Below are 22,926 nucleotides of genomic sequence, written 5' to 3' on the forward strand. Positions count from 1 at the left end.
TTCAGAAAGTATTCACACCCCTTGACATTTTCCACATGTTGTTGTGCTACAGCCTGATTTTAAAATAGCCTACACACAATACCCCATAATGTCAGTGGAATTTTAGATGGTTTTTTAAAAAGATTTTTGTACAAATAAATGAAAAGCAGAAATATATTCAACCCCTTTGTTATGGCTAGACTAAATAAGTTAATGAGTAAAAATGTGCATAACAATTCACTTAATAACTTAGATGGTTTCCCTCTGTGTGCAATTATAGTGTTTAACACACAAAAAAAATGACTACCTCATCTCTGTACCCCACATATACAATTATATGTAAGGTCCCTCAGTCAAGCAGTGAATTTCAAATACAGATTCAACCAAAAAGACCAGGGAGGTTTTCCAATGCTTCACAAAGAAGGGCACCTATTGGTAGATTTAAAAAAAGAAGAAATTAAGCAGACATTTAATATCCCTTTGATCATGGTGAAGTTCTACACCGTGCTTCTACACCTGCATTGCTTGCTGTTTGGGGTTTTAGGCTGGGTTTCTGTACAGCACTTTGAGATATCAGCTGATGTACGAAGGGCTATATAAATAAATTTGATTTGATTTGAAGTTAGTGGTTACACATTGGATGGTGTATCAATACACCCAGTCATTATAAAGATACAGGCGTCCTTGCTAACTCAGTTGCCGGAGAGGAAGGAAACCGCTAAGGGATTTCACCATGAGGCCAATAGATACTTTAAAACAGTTCGAGTTTAATGGCTGTGATAGGGGAAAAAATTAGGATGGATCAACAACAAATATTCCAAAACATGCATCCTGTTTGCAATAAGGCGCTAAAGTAAAACTTTAAATGTGGCAAAGAAATGAACTTTGCGTCCTGAGTAGAAAGAGTTTTGTTTGGGGCAAATCTAACACATCACTGAGTACCACTCTTCATATTTTCAAGCATAGTGGTGCATCATGTTATGGGTATGCTTATCATTTGCAAGGACTAGAGCTGTTTTTTTTGTTGTTGTTGATAAACATAAACAGAATATAGCTAAGCACAGGCAAAATCCTTGAGGAGAACCTGGTTCAGTCTGCTTTCCAACAGACACTGGGAGACAAATTAACCTTTCAGCAGGACAATAACCTAAAACACAAGGCCAAATATACACTGGAGTTGCTTACCAATGTGACATTGAATGTTCCTGAGTGGCCTAGTTAGATTTTCAAGCCAATTTAAGTAAAAACTATCTTAAAATGATTGTCTATCAATGATCAACAACCAACTTGACAGAGCTTGAAGGATAAAAGAAATAATAATATGCAAATATTGTACAATTAAGGTGTGCAAAGCACTTAGACAAAAGGTCAAGGGGTTAGAATACTTTCTGAAGGCAATGTAGCTGTTGTGTGTGTGTGTGTGTGTATAAGCTTTACCTCCAGCACAGCTTTCATTGTAGTAAGTTATTGAGGCGAGGGGCGATTGTAGTGGATAAGTTTGAATGTATCATCAGCGTGTGTCAGTGAATGGGCTTTTTTTACTACTGGGCCTATGAGTCAGCCTTGCGTCATCTAAGCATGTGCTACGTCTTTTAGCCCAGAGGAACGGATGTGTGTGTGTTTGTGTGATTGGATCAGTTGCACTCCACAATGCTTCAATTGTAGATATCTGAATTAATGGCTCTTTTGAACAAACACACACACACTCACTGATGTCATTCCACGTGACTGTGTGTAGTAGAAACATACAAAAAGTGTTTTATTCCTCATTCACTCATAGAACTCGTGAGCAGTGTTCTGCAAGACCACACCACACACAATTCGTCCAGGTCCCGAGGCAGCAAAGTATCCCCAAACCATCACACTACCACCACTATGCTTGACCATTGGTATGAGGTTCTTACTGTGGAATGCAGTGTTTTTTTTTCCAGGCATAATGGGACCCATGCCATCCAAAAAGTTACTTTTCAATCATCTGGCCATAGAACTTGAGTCTTGATGATCATCCAGGTGCTTTTTGGCAAACTTGAGTCAACGTTTTGAACAGGATGGGTCCTATTATGTCTGGCCAAAACCAAACCCTGCATTCCACAGAAAGAACCTCATACCAATGGTCAAGCATGGCAGTGGTAGTGTGATGGTTTGAGAATGATTTGCTGCCCCAGAACCTGGATGACTTGCCTTAATAGAAGGACCCATGAATGCTGCTCTGAATCAGAGAATTCAGAGAATGTCAGGCCATCTGTCTGTGAGCTGAAGCTGAAGCACAGCAAGACAAATTATCCAAAACACACAATCAAGACTACGTTAAAATGGCTAAAAAGCAACACATTTGAAGTTTTGGAATGGCCTAGACAACGTCCAGACGTGATCCCAATTGAGATGTCATGGCAGGATTTGAAACGAGCAGTTCCTGTTTGAAACCCTACAAATGTCACTTGAGTTAAAGCAGTTCTACATGCAAGAGTGGACCAAAAATTCCTCGACAGTGATGTGAGAGACTGATCAACTACTACAGGAGGCATTTGGTTGCAGTCATAGCAGCTAAAGGTGGCAGCACAACCAGTTATTGAGTGTAAGGGGGCAATTATTTTTCCACACGGGAATTGGGTGTTGCGTAACTTTGTTAATTAAATAAATAATGCATACATTTTTGTTATTTGTAAACTCTGGTGCCCTTTATCTAATTGTAGGTTTTGGTGGAAGATCTGATCAAATTCAGTTTCAAAAATATGACTAAATAGAGAATTAGAAGGGGGTCAAATGCTTTTTCACTACATTGAATTTCTATATTGAAACAGTTCTATCTAGGCTAACACCATGGATGTGAGAAACGCTGAGTTGGTAGTGTGATTTTGTGAGAACAACTTTGAAAGTTAAGAAATTGAACTTTGCGATTGAAGAGCTCTCTTGAGGATTTAACCTCTCTCTCTCTCTCTCTCTCTCTCACTGTCACTGTAGCATGACTGAGCTGGAAAAGGAAATCAATAATTTGCGCAGTGGCTTGAAAAACGTTGAGAGTGTGAGTACAGTAATTGGCCTGGTCTTCATCCTAATTCCCTCGCTGTCATTGCTTTTTCTACCAATCCACACATTTTCCTCATTCATGACCCTTTTTCCTTTTTTCTCTTATTTTCTTTCTCTTGTCCTCTTTCTCTTGGTCTCTATGATTGTTTTCTCAATTCATAGTACGTCACTCCCAATGGTATGTGGATCAGGTTGGGGTCAATTATATTTCCATTCCAGTCAATTCAGAAAGTACACCAAATTCCAATTTCACATTTTCATCAGTGAAAAGCATTTATGAGAATTAATTGGAATTTCAGTGTGCTTTCTGAATTGGCTGGAATTGAAATTGAAGTAATAATAGCTGTAGTCAGTAGCAACCCTGATGTGGATTATCCTGCCACCAAGGGAACCAGTGCATATTCTCCCAGGTATCATAGTCCACATCATTGTCAGACCTAAAGCAAGAGATTGTTTTGCTTGAGAGCAAATTGAACAGAGCAATTGGGAAAGTAGACTGGAATTCTAGGGATATCACTTCTAATTATTAAAAGGTAAAAACCAAACAATGGGCGACCAAGTTAGCTGCAAATTTCTTCCCCTCTGCTCTGTCACTCACTTTTTCCTCTCTCTGTCTCTCTCTCTGTCCTTTTCTTTCGCTCTGTCAGGAGTTGGAGTTCCAGAAGAAGCGGCCCCAGGAGGTGGGCGATAAGTTTGTGTCAGTGGTGAGCCAGTTCATCACTGTGGCCAGCTTCAGCTTCTCGGATGTGGAGGATTCTCTCACCGAGGCCAAAGAGCTGGTGAGTGTGTGTGTGTGTGTGTGTTTTTATAGGGCCATGTGGGAGTCTAAAAAGCTGTGCTTCCATGTCCATGCCTACCTGAGTATCTGACTGTGACAGTCTTAGTCTCTGATTGTGTTAGGGGAGTTTGTATGCGTGCCGTGTGTGCAGCAGATTAGGGCTGCCTCAGTTTCCTCACAAGGTACAGTAGCTGTTGAAACAGGCTTCCGTGACCCCCTGGCCACCCCCTGCGAGGTGTGAGAGTAACATCAGCACACAGCATGCTGGGAGCTTCCTGTGCTGCCGCCCCTGGCTTCAGTATTGGTCCCTAGGGGGCCTCAGGAGATTGGGAGAGGAAACACGCCTGGAAATGCTGGCTCTGGCTCCAATTAAACTGTTGCATTTTTATATAACATGCAGAATTGTGCACTTTTTGCTATAGAGGGTTAATGTTTGCTCTGAGATGTTAAATATGTTTAGGTGGTGCTGTGAAGATCCTCAGGCCACAGAATATCTCTAGTTGTAGTGAGCCATTTACACTGGACCCAAACAGACACAAAATTCCCCTCTCCCCCAAACCCATCACATCACCACCTGTGGTGTTGCATGCCTCATATGGCAGTGATGAACTCGCATCAAAGGCATAGTAGGAAGAGCAAAGTTAACGGTGCCCCCCACTTCACCCCATACACTACGACAAACACACACGCACCCAGTTCTCATTTCTGCCCTAGGCCCAGGTTCACCAGCTGTAATCAGTAGCACATGAAATGTACGTTAATGAGGGCTTCAAAGCCTTGCTGCTGCTGCTCCGCTACCAAGGGAGCAGGACATCCCTGTTTTACAGCAGAACAGGACCCTAACCGCCACTGTCGTTGTTGTGTTTGTTGTTTTCAAACCCTAGCATTAGAAGGCTTCCTTCCTTCCTTTTAATGACGTGTTAATAATATGACACCAAACACAGAATCAAGGGTAGTGGGTCAAAGTAAAGGAGCTGACATTACTACAGACTCATTTACTGTCGTTATACGTCTGGAGAATCTGCAATGTCCTCCATTTTTTAACCCACAAAAATGAACTCACGGTTACATGGTTAGGACTTGTTTTGTCCTTTTGGTTTTTGCAAGCTATCCTCAATGCAGTTGATTGGGATGGGTGGTGGTTCTGTGTGGCTACAGTTGTTGTTGTTCTGAATAAAAGACATGTCTGTCTAGTAGTTGTTGTTCTGTGTGCTTCTGTGCTTGTGTTGGTTGGCTGCAAAGCCTTAGCACTGGCCTGTATTTTGGCCCTGCTGCTGCACCATAAAGCTGATAAACGGTTTGCCGTAATGCCACTGTTGATGATTCTGGAGTAACATCCTCTGATAACGCAGGTCACACTGATTTAAACACGTCTTGGGAAATGCTCTGATATAGATACAGTATATACTACTATGGTCAATATACTCACCTTTCTTCTACAATGCTCTCAGTGGTAATGTAAACCAATGTTTGGCCAAGAACAAATGCCTGTGTGGATCAGAACTATTGACACATTACCAGAAATAGCAGTACATAAAAATCACAACATATAGCCAGAAATGGATGTATGCACACATTTTTCTCAGGTCAGAGGTGGTTGCAGTAAAAAAAAACTGTTCTAGGGTCAGTGAATGTTTTAGTTAATCTCTTCTCAATCCCAAAGTTCCTGAGGGCGGTGAAGCATTTTGGTGAAGATGCTGGGAAGATGCAGCCGGATGAGTTCTTTGGCATCTTCGACCAGTTTCTGGGGTCGTTTGCCGAGGCGCGTCAGGAAAATGAGAATATGCGCCGGCGCAAGGATGAGGAGGAGCGCAGGGCAAAAATGGAAACTCAGGTGTGTACATACCTGCTAATCCTGAATTTCATTAAGATTTCCCCTGACAATTCTCCCTTGTTTCAATATCTGTGTGCTGTTTTGATATCGCATTTAGTGCTGAAGATCGCAACCTCATTTCATTATGGATTTAAGTTACAGCTGTAAGGGTGAACATCACATTATTACAACCAATAATTACATTTTTATTACATCAGATGTCACCAGGGCAATTTTCATATTTTAAATTTTTGTACCTCAAAAGAGGTCTTGAGTCGAACCAATTTCATATTCCATGCCTTTTGCTGATTAGATTGCATAACATGCATTAGGAGAGATCTGTAGGGATACATTTCAGATTAATGGGAAAGATTGGTCCCATCCAAAATCAGCTTTCCCTCGGAGTCCTTCAACCTGTTCATCTGGCAAAAATCCTGATGTCCTTTCATTCAAGTACAGAAATCAGATAAAATGCTCAATTAGATTAAGAAATGTGCATCATGCACAGAATACTTGGACATCAGTCTTTTTCATCAGGATATTGAGCTAGATATGGTGCCACTGCTGGTACAAGCCTTGCTCTTGGCTGGTACAAGCCTGGCACAAAAGCCCATTTGCTTGTGAACACACTCAACAATGGCTAAACCAGCTACAATCTATTACTTCCCGTGGCTCAACATCTTATTGGAATGTTTAATGCCAGTTTGACTGAGACGTGGAACGTAGTCAATATGCAGAACACAAGGTTGACAGGAGGAAATTGGGTGCTTTTTGAAAAATATCACATCAGCTGTTGTCGTTACACCTTTATAGCAATAGCCCTTTTTCTTCCCCCACGTCTTTCCTGTCATGATATTTCCATCTACCCTACGTTTCTCTCTCAGCTGAAGGAGCAGAGAGAGAAGGAGCGGAAGGCACGGAAAGCGAAGGCCAGCGGCGAGGACGACGGCGGAGAGTTTGACGACCTGGTGTCGGCACTGCGCTCCGGCGAGGTCTTCGACAAGGACCTGTCCAAGATGAAACGCAACCGCAAGCGCATCAACAGCCAGCCAGATACTGGCAGGGAGCGGCCAGTCACCAAGCTCAACTTCTGAGAGGTCCGGCCCCCTGCCCAGCCCTCCATCCTTTGATCCACCCACTGTCCATCTCACAAGCCTATCAACTCAGACAACCCAGCCATCCACAGGCTGCTTCACCCCTCCTTTTGGCCTATACTGTCATCCGGTGGCAAACGTTGGGAGTGCACATTCTTGACCCAACAGCCTCAGAGAAACCATATTTCCACTCATCACAGTATAAAGTTCTGAAACATGTCAGGCTGTTAACCTCTTGAGGTCTGTGGGAGGCACCACTTCCATTGAAAACTTTGCTACTATGTGACAATAGGAGCAATTGATGAATGTGACCCAGGATAGTGAATGTTGCAAGGTGGTCTACTGTTCTTCCCCCAAGATGGAACAGAAGGATAAAATGGATATAGACGTTTGTCTGGAAATGAATAACCAAATAAACAGAGTTTGAGGGGGAAGAAGTTTACTAAAACCAGGAAGAGGCCTCTGACAACGCGTGTTATTTGTATTTCAGAATGGGAGAATGGACTGACAACACTATCGTGTGGAGGTCACCTGGGGCGTCATTTATAACCGTTGCGTAAATTTCACACAATTCCTGCGTGCACCATTTCTGAGAAGTCTGTACACGTACAAAAAATATTGAGATTTATCAATTTAGCTCACGCCTTACATGCACGTTTCCTGTTATAAATCGGACCTATCTTAACATGGGGACAATAACGGCCTTTATTTACTGTATAATTTGGAACTATTGGCATTAGGCCACGGCATTTAAAATACGAACTGTTGTTCGATATTTACTTTATCAATAGATTATTGGGTTTCTATTTCCTGCCTTGGTATAGACTCAGATTAAATAGGCAATGATGTCGTGCTCCTATCGCACAATTCTTTTTATTTTGCATAAACTACCGGTCTATTTACTATGTTGGCAGAATGTTTTAATCTTTAGCAATAATCTATGCTGTATCTGGAAAAGCACTGTGTCTGGCAGAGAAAACAATGGCACATTGTCGTGAACCCGATAGCAGAACGTTTTAATTCAACAATGTTTTGCATCGACTTTTCCTCAACCTAAATATACTAATAATAATATATGCCATTTAGCAGACGCTTTTGTCCAATTCTACTTTAATGCGTGCATACATTTCAAGTATGAGTGGTCCTGGGGATCGAACCCACTGATCTGGCGTAGCAAACGCCATGCTCTACCAACTGAGCTACAGAGGAGCACAAATATGATGGATTGCCAGTTAGAATTGTAAAACATTTGTAGAGCAGGCTGGCAAAAAAATATGCAATTACAGTAGGCCTATTTCAATGTAAAAGATCTGTATGTCAGTATTATAAACTGCGCTCCCTATAATATTGCAAAACATATAGCCTATCTGTTTACTAGGCTTCTAGGTCCAATGAAATGGCAGATGCGCATGGTAATTTGTTTTATGTCCTTCGGGAATATGAACACATCACGGCCAGAAAAGAAGAGGAATATATTCTACAATGGTAATGAAAATAAATAGGAAAAAGATTCCTATGTCTAATTATTTTGGATTCTAAAATTAAAAGTGATTTTCGCTCTTCTCACTACTGGCAAATGACTGCATTCTTGTTAATATGTTTTCCAGTTTTTTATGAATATGCTTGTCATCATATCGCAGAAAAAACATGGTTGCAATACAATATTTCAACCACTAGCAGATGTACGTACGCATGGCCTAAAGTTAGTGACGAGGAGAGCACATTCTCAGTTCAAGTTAGATTTTTATGCGTGATAACTGGCACGCACACATTTTGGGGTATATTTTGTACATACGCACGGTTTATAAATGAGGCCCCACGATTTCTGTGGAAAGTCACTATTTGCTCAGACCTCATCTGATAGATATATACACCTTTATAGCCCATGTAACCTGTGGAAACATATTCTATGTCTGGATGGAATTGATTCCAATGACTGACATTATAGCTTCACTAAACAACCCCCAAATTCATGCTGGAGCATGCTCATTCATGCTTGAACAGACACTATTCATGCTGTGTTTAATGGCAGAATCATTGGGCAGACTGAAATGTAGAGGAAACACAATTTTTCAAGGCTGGGTGTTGGAACGACATTTGGACTTGGGAGAGAAATCTAAAACCAGTGGAAGATGTATGTTGATCAACTATAGTTGACATTAAGAGGACATTTTACAGAGTGGACAAACTTTGTTTAACTTTTTTTCCTGCTGGAATGGGGAATTTTGTATGTGGTGATTTTCTAGATCATTAACGCCCAACGTATCCAAGGATCTGAGTGAATAATTACAGGACAGGAAAATACTTTGTTGTTATCCAACAGCCTTGTCTGCCATTTCACAAAACTGTGGATGCTCATGTCAGACTCTATGCATACAGTACATACAATGTTGGTTGTTTGCCCCCCCACATGTTTCATGTTGTATGTAATTAATTTAAAACCATATCCAGTCAATGCAATACTACTCAACCATTATTTCCCTTTCACAGGAGTGTCATCCTCCAGAGTTTAACTGTGTGGCAAATTCTCTTTCACAATTTGAGATACCTCCATTGGGCTTCTATAATTTAAATATGGCCTTCCATTTTATGATGGAGCTGAAGTTAATAAATGGGGAAAAAGATGCAGGTTGTGGTATTTTTATTTCAAATCAAGGTGAAAATAACATTGTCCAATGGCTGCATTCCCAATCACAGCTAAATGTGTCTATGAATGGATACATGTTTTTTTAAATTTTATGACAAACATCAGCCTCCTTCAGTCACTTGACTACTTTAGCAGAATTTTTTTGTATAGCGCCATCTTGAGGCCAATATGTGATATTACCCAATATGTTCCACCTTGGCTTTGTAGCACGACACTAACATTGATTTACTCATCACCTTAAAGGGAGGCTGAACTGACTGATTTCACCACAGTTTTCCTCCTCATAGGAAATGTAACTCCAGAGATGAGATTCTGTCATGGGGTTGTGGTTTATAATAATATATGCCATTTAGCAGACACTTTAAAGTGTGCACACCGCAGGTTGGTGCACCTTAATTGGGGAGGACGGGCTCGTGGAAATAGCTGGAGTGGAATGGTATCAAACACATGTTGTAGGCACAATGCATTGGTAATGAAGGGGGATGTGTTTTTTCATCCAATACAACTGTTGGATTTTCAAATACAAACAGCGGGAGGTCTCAACCCCCAGGGGGAAAAAATGTTTGAGAGAATCAAAGTTCAAACCATTTTTGCGTGTATATTGCACCAACAAACTGACTCCTGTCCAGACCAGTGTGTCACAGCTCTTCCATCGCTTTGTACCAGGCGATGACTGGGCATGACTGAAATCAAAACCCAATCCTCAAATATCCAAGAAATCTGAGACATTGTTTCCTTAAATACTGACTTTATGACCAAAGTCATCCTACTTAACACTTTTTAGTTCATTTTGTGTTTATGACCACTACAGGACAGGAGCAAACTTTGTTATATTGGACACCTGCTCATGGAAGTTGACCTTAACCATGCAGATGTTTGAGGGAATTCCAACAGCCTTGTCTGCCATGTCTCTCATGTCAGACTCTGTGCATACAGTACACACAATACTTATGACCATTACCGATGCTACATAGGCCTTCAATAAGCGATGGGTTTTTTGTGTTTTTTTAAAAACAATTTATTTGCAATCTGATATGGTCCTTTGCTTGGATGGAGATGCACTCAATAGTGGTTGTGGACCATGGTAGCTGCTCCTATTTCAGCAGGAAACCAAGTTTTAACTTGTCGTCACTTTCTTGCACAAAGCTGGACACGCCAGTGTAGTGTGCTCTGCCAGCCACCTCAACCACCACAGCCTTGAAGTCTCCAAATGTGGTGTCCTGTGCAAAATGGACAGAGAAGTAATTGGGTGCCTTCCAGGTAGACAATTATAGAACTTTGTTTATGCTTTAAATAGAATCTGCATAAAACTGAGTTTACCATACGATTATTGTACTAGTTTTGGGTACGCTTTTGTGTGTGTCAAATATCTTTGCTGAATAATTGGTGCAATGATTGCCATGTCAACTGCAGAAAGCAGCAACAAGTCAGTGGCCTTCGATCAAAGTGCTGTGTTTTGCAAAGACGCAGTTATCAGTATTCCCCCCCCCCCACCCCCCCATGTACAGTATGCTCTTATTTGCTCCTGCAGCACTATCAGGTCTGCATAGTGCATACAGACCTTCTGCTATCCTGAAATTAATATCAATCTAACAAGACAAATCATACATTTGAGATATCATTGTGTTAATGTAACAAAGCTTAATTGAAAACTTCCAAAAAGGCTAAGAGGCATGAACATATATTGGAGACAGCCCTAGTACCTGAACAGCTTTGCCAGTGAACAGAGATCCTGTGGCCCCACTCTGGAAGGTCCTAGTCTGGTTAAGTTGGATGAGGCCTTTATGGTACTGGAGAGCCACACGGGCAGTGACCCCTGAACCTGTAGGGCTTCTGTCCACCTAGCCCATGTGACGTGTCAGAGAACCAAAAAGGAAACAAAATCAGACCACAATAATTAAAGAAGTCTTGCTATAGTTGCAATTAACTTGAACTCTTCTCATTTTAATATCAAATGACTTATTTACAAATCACTGTCAACTTCTGTCTCCAATGTTTATCTATGCTTGCCTTTTACTTTTCTTTTAAACCTTACTTCAAATCATATGGTGATATGACAGGTAGCATGAACAGTGGCTTCTGTTGAAGGCTACTGCACCGTGGCAGGATTTAAAGTTCGTTGTACCTGGGCATCTGCAAACACACACATGTTAGCAGTGGGCTCTTGGGAATAGGCATCTTTTCCATCTGTGAGGATGGTGCCATAGAGAAAGGCCAGGTCCTCACTGCTTGGGTGGTGCAGTTTTACCTAGGGGAACCACACATTCACCGGGTTATTCATCTCCGAGGTTGAAGGATTCAGGACATTGAGGTGAACATTGAGTGGCTGTTTAAACTGCAAATTTACAGTTGGGCTAGAACAAATCTTTACCTGAGATTTGACAGAGTTGGTCACTGCAGTTGCTGCATCCACCAGATCCCTGGTCTTGGACTTGTTGATGTCCAGGCCAAATCGCTCTGCACTTACAAATGCGTAGAATGCTCCTCCGTAGCTTATATCAACAGTGACTTCATCATGCCCAGGCACAGCAACAATTACATCTGACAAAAAAGAGATTTAGCCTTGATAGCCAGAGGCAGCCAGCAGTGTAAAGTAATTTGAGATGGTGATACCTTGTATTCTACAGGACACAGATCCATATTTCCTCATTGCAACTCTATATGCAATATTACTATGTATTGAAATGCTTGTCAGCAAAGAATGCAACTTACCTGTTGCAAATGCAAACGCTGGAACACTGTGGAACCTCACACCTCCGGTTTTACCATTGGAGTACTCCACAAATGCCTTAACCAGGCCACATGGACAGTGTATATTCACCTGCGTCTCTGGCGACCTTGGCTCTTGAACAAGTTTGTAGTCTACAGCGAACCTCCCAAGAGCGATGACTGCGTGGCCACACATGGTACTGTAACCTTCGTTGTGCATGAAAAGAACCCCCAAGTCGGCTTCAGGTATCTCACTCTCCACGACCAGGGCTCCGTACATGTCATAGTGTCCTCTTGGTTCGAACATCAACACTCTCCGTAGGTAGTCCAGATGCTCTCTCACGTAGCGCCGTTTGGATAGCACACCCTCGCCCTTTACCTCTGGGTAACCACTAAGGATAATGCGCAAAGGCTCTCCGCCTGTGTGCATGTCAACCACAGAGAGTACCGATCCTTCGTGGGGTGGAAGCTCCATCTGATTTCAACAAAAACATTCAACCAGAAGGTTTGCATGCAATTTTCTGTGGTGTAATAATTGATCACTAGGTAATGGGAATGCAACAATATCATCCATTGGGTTTATCTACCTCAGGTTAAGGGCCCTGTGTTTTGCCAATCATATAACGCAGTAATATTTTATCCTGTATTTGAAGCCTAATCCAGAAATTAGAACTACATGAAAAATTCAAACAATGGTCTAAGGATTGTGCTGGACCATCTGACATGAAAATGGGACAGTTTGATGAAAAAGCTTTAAATAAAAGTTAAAATATAGCAGGGTTGGGGTTAATTCCACAAATTCAATTCCCTCTCCCTGTAAATTCCATTTCATTCAAATTCCAGGTCAGTCTTTGAATTCAGAGATGGGGGTGGGGAGTGGCGAACTTGACATCACAACAACTTGGGGGCAGTGGGTTTAGAACGATGACAAAAACTATATACACTGAGTATATAAAACATTAAGAACTCTTTCCATGACATGGACTGACCAGGCAAATCCATGTGAAAGCTATGATCCCTTATTGATGTCACTTGTTAAATCCACTTTAATTAGTGTAAATGAAGGGGAGGAGACAGGTTAAAGAAGGATTTTTAAGCCGTGAGTGGGCAAGACAAAAGATTGAAGTGCCTTTGAGCGGGATATGGTAGTACAGTAGGTGCCAGGTGCACCGGTTTGTGTCAAGAACTGCAACGCTGCTGGGTTTGTCACGCTCAGTTTACCGGTGTATCCAGAATGGTTCACCACCCAAAGGACATCCAGCCACCTTCACACAACTGTGGGATGCAATGGAGTCAACATTGGCCAGCATCCCTGTGGAACGCTTTCGACATCTTATAGAGTCCATGCCTCAACAAATTGAAGCTGTTCTGAGGGCAATAACTCAATATTAGGATGTTTGGTATGCTCAGTGTATATACCACCACCCTGCGATAGTGGGAGGACAAAGGAGGCAGGTACTCTGGCACAGGTAGACCCCATCTGTGCACGTGCCTGACCCCTCCTGAATATCAGTCTCCCCCCACCCACGAGACTGATTTTACCCTCCCTCCTCTTATTACTGCAATTCCATGGTAACGGAATTACACACTCAGATTTTTCACTTTAAAATGTATACCAAACCAAAACCATTGATTTAAAAGTTTAAACAATAGAGTTCTGTGTACAAGGACTACTTCCAACAATTTCCACAGAATATTTTACAAAAACACTTTCACAGGAAGAACTGTGCAGATACGAAGTTTGGTAACGGGAACAAAACTAAAGGAGATTTTGCCGTTAGATGTCTCAAATTGAGGGAGCGTGCAATTTGCATGCTGACTGCAAGAATGTCCACCAGAGCTGTTGCTAGAAAATGTAATGTTCATTGCGCTACCATAAGCCACCTACGTCATTTTAGAGAATTTGGCAGTACGTCCAACCGCAGACCACGTGTATGGCGTTGTTGGCAAACAGTTTGATGAGGTCAACGTTGTAAAAAGAGTGCCCCGTCGTGGCGGTGGGTTATGGTATGGGCAGGCATAAGCTACGTACAATTAACACAATTGCATTTTATCTATGGCAATTTGAATGTACTGAGATACCATGACCAGATCCTGAGGCACAATGTCGTGCCATTCATCCACCGCCATCACCTCATGTTTCAGCATGATTAATACATTGCCCCATGTCGCAAGGATCTGTACACCAGTCCTGGAAGCAGAAAATGTCCCAGTTCTTCCATGGCCTGCATACTCAGACGTGCCACCCATTGAGCATGTTTGGGATTGTCTGGATCGCCGTGTACGACGGCGCATTCCAGTTCCCCGCAATATCCATCAACTTCCCAAAGCCATTGAAGAGGAGTGGGGCAACATTCCACAGGCCACAATTAACAGCCTGATCAACTAACTATATGCTAAAGAATGTGTGGCCCTGCATGAGGCAAATTGTGGTCACGCCACAGACTGACTGGTTTTCTGATCCACGCCCTTACCTTTTTTTTTTTTGGTATCTGTGACCAACAGATACATATCTGTATTCTCAGTCATGTTAAATCCATAGATTAGGGCCTAACAAATGTATTTATGTTGACTCATTTCCTTATATGAACTGTAACTCAGTAAAATCTTTGAAATTGTTGCATGTTGCCTTTATATTTTTGTTCAGTTCAGAATGAAGTGTATTGAATTGAGTAAAAAATATATAATAACACCTACAGATAGACCGTATGAAACCATTCAAAACCGTTTTTCAAGGTAGCCTATGAAGTTAAAAGTAGTTCGAACTATGCTATTAGAGTGCAAAGCACGCAGGGCATGCGTAGAGTTGTTTACCTACTTTCTTAGATCCAATCCTGCTATTTACGTTCATGGAACGCTGCTTAAATTTCCGTTCCTTTCTTTCCGGTATTCAAATCCAAACTTCAAAATAAAAGTCAAAAATACTATTTTTTTTAAATCAATGGCTTCTAATATTATTTCAAGCAAATGAGATAAATGATTAATGAAAACAAGAAGAATTTGGGATTTCAATTATTTTATACCAGTAAGAACTCATTCAATATTGAGACTGGTATTTATTGGCCTGTAGCAGTGTTGCCACGTGATATTTCCAGCAGGCAGCGCTGTTAACACTTTCCAAAGACCTTGATTCTATTTGAGACAGTTTTACATTGCAAACTCTACTACACCCAAACTTAAAAGGAAAGGATTGGGTACTGGTGTGGATAGACGAAATCAACATGCATTTGCATGGCTGGTTTGGGGCCTGTGATAGGTTTTGTTTACACGAAACAGTATCCCTTTCTGAAGGTCATGGACGCATTCGAGCGGATCAATTTTGTCAAGTCCTTTACCATCGTTGGTCACCGTCTTTCAAAGTGTGTTGCATTCTGGGGCACTTTTTTAAAACTTACGCCTACATGTTGACTGCATGAACGTTGCACAAATCATGTGATCAAAGGTCATGACTGCAGCCGTGAATCCCAAAGTGTTGTGAAGAAACTCCAAGGATGATTTAACAGAGTGGCGATGGGCTTTAATAAACACATTAACTTCTGGACACACTCCCGACTTGATCGATGCAATTCATGTTCCACTTTTAAATAATAAAACGAGAATTAAATTGTTTTACAAGATATTAACCTCCGTAACTGTTAAACATTTAATTTGGGAAGTATATCTGTTAAATGTGTCAAGTCAATAAATCAGACATATAAGCATGTGACACACAATTAGGCACAAATCTATATCTATCTTTACTCTATAATGTTTTATGTCCAGATTCGAGAAGAAAGATGACGAGTTTAATGGTGAGCCTGTCACTGTCAGTAAGCCTTTTAATTCTTGCACAACATCCAGCCTAATTGATTTCTGAACACTTTTTTCTTTGTTGATTTAGTCATCCTAATTTTGTCCATTCTCCAATAACTTTTGAACGGAATATGATAGAGACTTGAGGTTTGGACCTTGGCATTTCTTAGAGGAGTATCTACACAACTAACATACAGTATTTACCCATTTGTCAAAATAAGCGTTTTTGATTGAACATTATATCAAATGTGTGTATATATATATATATACACTATCAGTCAAAAGTTTTAGAACACCACTTGTTCAAGGGTTTTTCTTTATTTTGACTATTTTCTACATTGTAGAATAATAGTGAAGACATACACTATGAAATAACACATATGGAATCATGTAGTAACCAAAAAAGGGTTAAACTAATCCAAATAAATGTTATAATTGAGATTCTTCAAATAGCCACCCTTTGCCTTGACCCCCTTGCAGGCTATTGGCATTCTCTCAATCAGCTTCACCTGGAATGCTTTTCCAGCAGTCTTGAAGGGGTTCCCACATATGCTGAGCACTTGTTGGCTGCTTTTCCTTCACTCTGCAGTCTGACTCATCCCAAACCATCTCAATTTGGTTGAGGTCGGGGATTGTGGAGGCCGATCATCTGATGCAGCACTCCATCACTCTCCTTCTTGGTAAAATAGACCTTACACATTCTGGAGGTGTGTTGAGTCATTTTCCTGTTGAAAAACAAATGATAGTCCCACTAAGCCCAAACCAGATGGATTATGTATCGCTGCAGAATGCTGTGGTAGCCATGCTGGTTAAGTGTGCCTTGAATTCTAAATAAATCAGACAGTGTCACCAGTAAATCACCCCCACACCTAAACACCTCCTCCTCCATGCTTTATAGTGGGAAATATACAAGCAGAGATCCTCCATTCACCCACACCGCACTTACAAAAACACAGCGATTGGAACCAAAAATCTCAAATTTGGACTCCATACCAAATTTGGACAAATTTCCACCGGTCTAATATCCATTGCTCGTATTTCTTGGCCCAAGCAAGTCTCTTCTTATTATTGGTGTCCTTCAGTAGTGGTTTCTTTGCAGCAATTTAACCATGAAAGCCTGATTCACAGTCTCCTCGGGACAGTTGATGTTGAGATGTGTCTGTTACTTGAACTCTGTGAAGCATTTATTTTGGCAATTTCTGAGGCTGAATGAATTTCCCGATAGGCTTGGCCAACGAGCCTTGGTGGAGTTGGTGTCTACAAAAAACGGCATTACCATTGCTCTCTATAAGCACTGTGACAACCAATCCGTGTGACAACCAACCTTGGTCTCCCCCTTCTCCACGTGCTTTACATACGACAATTTGTTTTGAGCAGACTTCGCCAGACGCTTTGAACAGGGTACGCGGCTCACACCCCAACCCTCACCCGGGAGGCTGCATGGTTTCTAAATGTGCAATAACTTTTCACCTGTGAGGAAGCCTTGGCATAGAGCTCTGTAAATATTATACATCTTTCTTGCAATTGTGACGTGTTTTTATATATACAGTGCCTTGCGAAAGTATTCGGCAAAAGACCTGAGACTGGGACGGAGATTTGTCTTCCAACAAGACAATGATCCAAAACATAAAGCAAAATCTACAATGGAATGGTTCAAAAATAAACATATCCAGGTGTTAGAATGGCCAAGTCAAAGTCCAGACCTGAATCCAATCGAGAATCTGTGGAAAGAACTGAAAACTGCTGTTCACAAATGCTCTCCATCCAACCTCACTGAGCTCAAGCTGTTTTGCAAGGAGGAATGGGAAAAAATGTCAGTCTCTCGATGTGCAAAACTGATAGAGACATACTCCAAGCGACTTACAGCTGTAATCACAGCAAAAGGTGGCGCTACAAAGTATTAACTTAAGGGGGCTGAATAATTTTGCACGCCCAATTTTTCAGTTTTTGATTTGTTAAAAAAGTTGGAAATATCCAATAAATGTCGTTCCACTTCATGATTGTGTCCCACTTGTTGTTGATTCTTCACAAAAAAATACAGTTTTATATCTTTATGTTTGAAGCCTGAAATGTGGCAAAAGGTCGCAAAGTTCAAGGGGGCCGAATACTTTCGCAAGGCACTGTATTTGTCATTTTTAAAATACTTTTGGGGGTTTTTGATAACCAGTTGAGGGTTAAGCAAAAATATCTGTTGGTGACCTCTGGAATTGCAGGACTGACAATGGCAAATCTGTTTACTTGACTTGGCTAGCTATAGCTAGCCAGCTGTCTAATCTAATTTGAATAATGCATCAACACCTGATCAACACAGCACCGGCTTTTTATTCCACCTGCTCCTGTTTCTGGAAGGATGTGGACTGTGGTGTGGTGGTCTCTCAGGCTCTTATATCTCCCGAATCATCACCCAGGTAGGTACTACACATTTGGTGGTGGATGTTCCAGCCTACCTACAGAGGAGTAGCTGTGAACTTCAGACACAGTGGTGCCTGATGCAAAACTCCGGGCCTGTCTGACTGATGTTTCGCCCTCCCTGGCAGTACCATCAATGCCACCTCCACTCAAGCTATACCTTTACTGAATTGCATTATTTAGCTGTGGGAGACCATCTCCCATGAAATGCCAGCTCCCTGAATTTATTTTGATTTATTTTTTAAAAAGTGACTGAGATTGGGAGATTCTGGTCTAGAGTAATCGCCAATCCCGCAACACACTGGTTAGCCACACATCTCTCATTCAAACAGTATAGCTAATTTGTTTGAATGAGGAAGTGTAGAGCACCCAAAACCACCCTGCTCACAAGACAGTGGCATGCATACAATAACCCCCCCCCCCCCTCCCCCCACACACACACACACACACACATATACACACACTTTATGGGTGCGCTTGTTTTGCATTGTCTAGTTGGTGGAGAATTCACTTTAGAACCAATGGAATGGTCTACTTTAAAATGTACAATCTCCGCCCAACCCAAGCACTAGGCGATGCAAAAAGAACGTGCCCAACAGCTGGGAGGTTGCTGGTCCAAACCCCGGACCAGGCGACACAAAAATGGGAATGGAACTGAACTGGCAGATGGAAGGCTGCTGGTTTCTGATCCTATATACAATCCCTTGAGCAAGACATTTTAACCCCCCACAATGGCTCCCACTGTGGCTGCATCTCAACGTGTGTGTGTGTGCGTGTATGTGTGTGGTTGTGTGTGTGTGGGAGGAGGGGCATAAGGCAGAAGACACATTTCCATTCTCATCAATACACAGTGAAGTATCTATTTTATGCTATTGCCAGGTTGTGTTGTCCTGGCGGAGGGAGGCAGCCTGGGCGGACACTGAGGAGAAGGTCAGCTGATCAGTTAGGTGGTCAGTCATTTGATCATGTTCTGTGCTGCTAAACTCCTCCTGGTCTCTGGTCTCTGACTCTGGAGCATTATTTTCTCTGTAGAATCTCCTCCTGAAGCTCTTCAGCTGTGGCAGCTCACAACACGTCTCCACCACCACCAACAGACAGACCAAGCCAAGCAACAGGTACACTAGCACAGAGTGAGAGTGACGAGAAATGGGAGAATAAGATTAATCACACATGAACCTGATATAGTAATTCATTGGTGGTTCTGTTATGGTTATAGTAACTTACAAGTGATGGCTAGACTATAGCATGTGGTCGAGGTTATGATTGTGTTATTATTAGGGCTGTCCGAGTTGATACGTTAGCTCAAGTTAACTTTTTGTAATTTTATTGCCCAATAATTTTTTTATCGTGCTTAATCGTCTTTTCTGAAACCCTTCAAAATACACGGACAACATCCCAAATAACCAATCGATACAGCTAAAAACAACAATGCATTCTAAAAGCAAGTTCACTTTGAGGTTAAAGAAAGTCTGCTTTTTTCAATTTATCTCATTTTGCTAACCATTACCTTAGACCAAATCAAGTCATCAATACTTTTTTTTAATGATGAAAAATCTTAATTTCTGCTTAATTTAAGCAAATTCAGAATTTGTGATTAATCATGATTAATCACAGCAAATCCTGGAAATAACTTGATAAAAATGTTTTATCGTTTGACCGCGCTAGTTATTATGGTTAGTTTATGGTTATTATAACTCATACCCTGATGAAGAGACCTTGCTGTCAAAATGTTGTTAAATCAATTATTGCATTGGAGCTACTACATTGGAGCCAGTGGTGTAGTGCTAAAGTGCTAAAGTAAAAATACTTTAACATACTACTTATGTAGTTTTTTTGGGTATCTGTAATTTACTTTACTATTTATATTTTTGACAACTTTTACTTTTACTCCACTGCATTCGTAATGAAAAGAATGTACATTTTACTCCACACATTTTCCCTGACACCCAAAAGTACTCTTTACATTTCGATTGCTTAGCAGGACAGGAAAATGGTCCAATTCACACACTTATCAAGAGAACATCCCTCGTCATCCCTACTAAACACAAATGCTTGGTTTGTAAATTATGTCTGAGTGTTGGAAGTGTGCCCCTGGCTATCCGTAAATTAATATAATTAATGTGAAATGATTCATACTTTTACTTTTGATACTTAAGTATATTTTAGCAATTATATTGACTTTTAATACTTCATTATATTTAAATCCAAATAATTTTACTCGAGTAGTAATTTACTGGGTGACTTTTACTTTTACTTGAGTCATTTTCTATTAGGGTATCTTTACTTTTACTAACGTATGACAATTTGGTACTTTTCCCACCACTGAGTGGTGTTTCCATTCTGAAAAATAACATATAGGACATGGCTAAAGACTGTAGTGCACCGTACTTTGGGGTTATGGTCAGAGTTGCATCATGGATAGTAGGGCTGGTTATAACTGTGGTAGTGCAGCTACCCCATCCCCTCACAAAAAAACTGCACATTCGCCAAAGCCAGAATCACGTGACCTTCACCACCTTCATGTATTACACCAAGGATTCTGCATTTAGGTGCTAGATTGCCAACTTACATCTACTAAACATCCATTGCTGGGACCTGGGACAGTGTGCACTGTTTTTATACACTTAAGGTGACATCAAACTGCATTGAACAGATCATATTTCTTATCTATGGAATCTATTGTTGCATGGCAGTAGGGCAGGCGATCTATCTTGCTTTTTCATTAGTATCTTTGACAAGGTAAATAGCAGTGAGGGCTGAGGGTCACGGCTTTGCCATGGTTAGGTTATGGTTGTGTTACAGTAACTTACGTGTAATAGCCAGCTTATATAGCGTGCGGTGAGAGTTGGGAACGGTATTGTGAGTCTCTCCAGGTACATAGTCTCCTAGGCCAATTGTAGTAAGTGAGATGAAGCAGAAGTAGAGGGACTCCAGGTAGCTCCATAGAGGCTCCAGCCTGCAGAACACTACCGCTGGTAGGAGGAAGAGGAGCAGTGCTGCAACAACGGATAGACATGCCGCATGGACAGCGGCAAACTTTGGTTTGGACACGCCCCATCGCAGGTGAAGGTACGCTACAGGTCGGCGCGTCACCAGGACCATAATTCTTTGTACCAGGGCGGAGAGGAAGAGGAGAGTGACGGGGATTCCGAGGAGAGAGTAGAACACACAGAATGCCTTTCCTCCATCTGACAGTGGTACAGTGTGACCATAGCCTGCAACAACATGCACACACACCTTTTTAAATGCAATACCTATCCTGGAGGCTGACAGCCCTGCTCAGGTACAGGCCACTTCAGATTTATCCACTTGCACTGAAAATATATATTTCTTAATTGAATTTTGACATTAGTTCCCCCTCAAAGAAATAAGGTGCATGATGCTGCTGATTACATTTAGAGTGTATTTTTGTTATTCATAGGAAGGCTTGAAATGGGCATGCATAGTACTTTGGAGGGGGGGGGGCGGGCGTTTTTGCCTGTCCTACAGACATATCAGTCCACTAATACAGGACTAGTAAAGGCCCAGTGCACTACTTTTGTGGAGAAATATATTATTCCGATATATCAGGAGGTGCTGCAGCACCCTCAGCATCCCTACTTATGCATGGAAGGGGTACATTGAGAGGGGTACATTGACCTGACATTTCAAACAACCCATAAACTGCGGCTTATTCAATTCATCTTAATGTTTTCACAATTATCTAGTAGTGATCCTGCTTTGTGATACCCATCTTGAGAAGATGAAACCAACTTTAAATAACTACATTTTAGCAAAGGTTAAAATCACACTGACCAACCCACCTAAACCTACCCGTGGTGGTTAGAACTGTGCTGGTAAAGAACAGAGAGGAGATGAAGTCCCAGTTGTTTTCACTAGCGTTACCGAGCACCGACACGCCGTAGTTATTGGCATGCAGCGCGCGGATCAGAAGCTCCTCGAGCCTTTCGTCAGACACGCACGCGTTGTCCCAGAGAAACTTTTGCCGGGCGGTCTCCAGCTGTTCGCGCAGCCGTTGCTCATATGGAAGCTCAACGGCGGAGAAGACCCATGCGCCAAGAATCAGGTAGAGCGCATAGCCTGACAACAGCAATGCGAAACTCAGCTCTGACCGGTGTCGTTCCACCAGACTCGCGCACTGGCGGTACATTCTGAAACTAGACCTGACTTACAACTGTTTCTTTCAAATTCTGTGATGCGGTCAATTTATGATGTCTAATTTTCACATTACTGATAGTTGTTATCGATGAGAGTTAATATCTTAAAGTATTCTGTCCAGATGGTGTGATCTTCTTTTCCTCATTCCACGATACAACCCTTGTCAAGGTGACGCGCGACCTGTCCTGAGGACGGGACGCGTGACGTCGTTGGTTCTCACTGGGCCAGGTAGGCTTTAAAGGTGAGGTGTGTGGTTGCAGGGCAGCCGGTCTTGCCGGTTTAGGCTGGTTGTTATCACTCTGCTGCCCTGCATGACAGGGACAAAGGCTATAAGGGCCCGCCTGTCGCTTAAACCAATATTTAATTACAGAATATGTTAAGGCAAGGGTCAGCTTTAGGTTTTGGCTAGTCGGTTTAAACGTCAGCTGTGTACCTATAGTCCATCCTGCATGACAGCATTTTTAACACACACATCCAAATCCTTATTTCGTAATGTAATACATTGTTGGTTAAAACAATG

At 41.7% G+C, this 22,926-nt stretch overlaps 3 protein-coding genes across 7 annotated transcripts in view; 1 reads left to right on the forward strand and 2 right to left on the reverse strand.

Annotated features, from left to right (window-relative positions):
• LOC109900836 (disheveled-associated activator of morphogenesis 1) overlaps positions 1-9,315 on the forward strand; it is a 126,607-nt gene extending 117,292 nt beyond the window's left edge. For all 3 annotated transcript variants that reach the window (XM_031837339.1, XM_031837338.1, XM_031837340.1), the window contains 4 exons: positions 2,941-3,001; positions 3,654-3,785; positions 5,448-5,618; positions 6,482-9,315. In XM_031837339.1, coding sequence (XP_031693199.1) covers positions 2,941-3,001; positions 3,654-3,785; positions 5,448-5,618; positions 6,482-6,691 — 574 coding nt within the window. In that variant the 3' untranslated portion in view covers positions 6,692-9,315. The remainder of the gene's footprint in view (positions 1-2,940; positions 3,002-3,653; positions 3,786-5,447; positions 5,619-6,481) is intronic.
• On the reverse strand, positions 9,316-14,949 carry l3hypdh (trans-L-3-hydroxyproline dehydratase). 3 transcript variants are annotated; one of them, XM_020496684.2, is made up of 6 exons: positions 14,866-14,949; positions 12,051-12,522; positions 11,710-11,879; positions 11,464-11,586; positions 11,042-11,179; positions 9,316-10,558 (listed from the first exon to the last, which is right to left on the reverse strand). In XM_020496684.2, exons 1-6 carry the CDS (start codon positions 14,896-14,898, stop codon positions 10,433-10,435), a joined length of 1,062 nt encoding a protein of 353 aa, XP_020352273.1. In that variant the 5' UTR covers positions 14,899-14,949; the 3' UTR covers positions 9,316-10,432. The 3 variants fall into 3 exon arrangements, with proteins under 3 accessions (XP_020352273.1, XP_020352275.1, XP_020352274.1); XM_020496686.2 differs by having other exon boundaries at positions 14,862-14,936; XM_020496685.2 differs by lacking the exon at positions 14,866-14,949 and adding an exon at positions 14,745-14,780.
• A 3,518-nt stretch (positions 14,950-18,467) lies between these two features.
• Positions 18,468-22,606, reverse strand: LOC109900282 (potassium channel subfamily K member 1). Its single transcript, XM_020495972.2, has 3 exons — positions 22,062-22,606; positions 21,059-21,463; positions 18,468-19,368 (listed from the first exon to the last, which is right to left on the reverse strand). The coding sequence occupies exons 1-3, from the start codon at positions 22,396-22,398 to the stop codon at positions 19,118-19,120; spliced, it is 993 nt and encodes a 330-aa protein (XP_020351561.1). The 5' UTR covers positions 22,399-22,606; the 3' UTR covers positions 18,468-19,117.
• Between the last annotated feature and the right edge of the window lie 320 nt (positions 22,607-22,926).

Source organism: Oncorhynchus kisutch, linkage group LG12 (genome assembly GCF_002021735.2).
Source record: "Oncorhynchus kisutch isolate 150728-3 linkage group LG12, Okis_V2, whole genome shotgun sequence".
Classification (NCBI taxonomy): domain Eukaryota; kingdom Metazoa; phylum Chordata; class Actinopteri; order Salmoniformes; family Salmonidae; genus Oncorhynchus; species Oncorhynchus kisutch.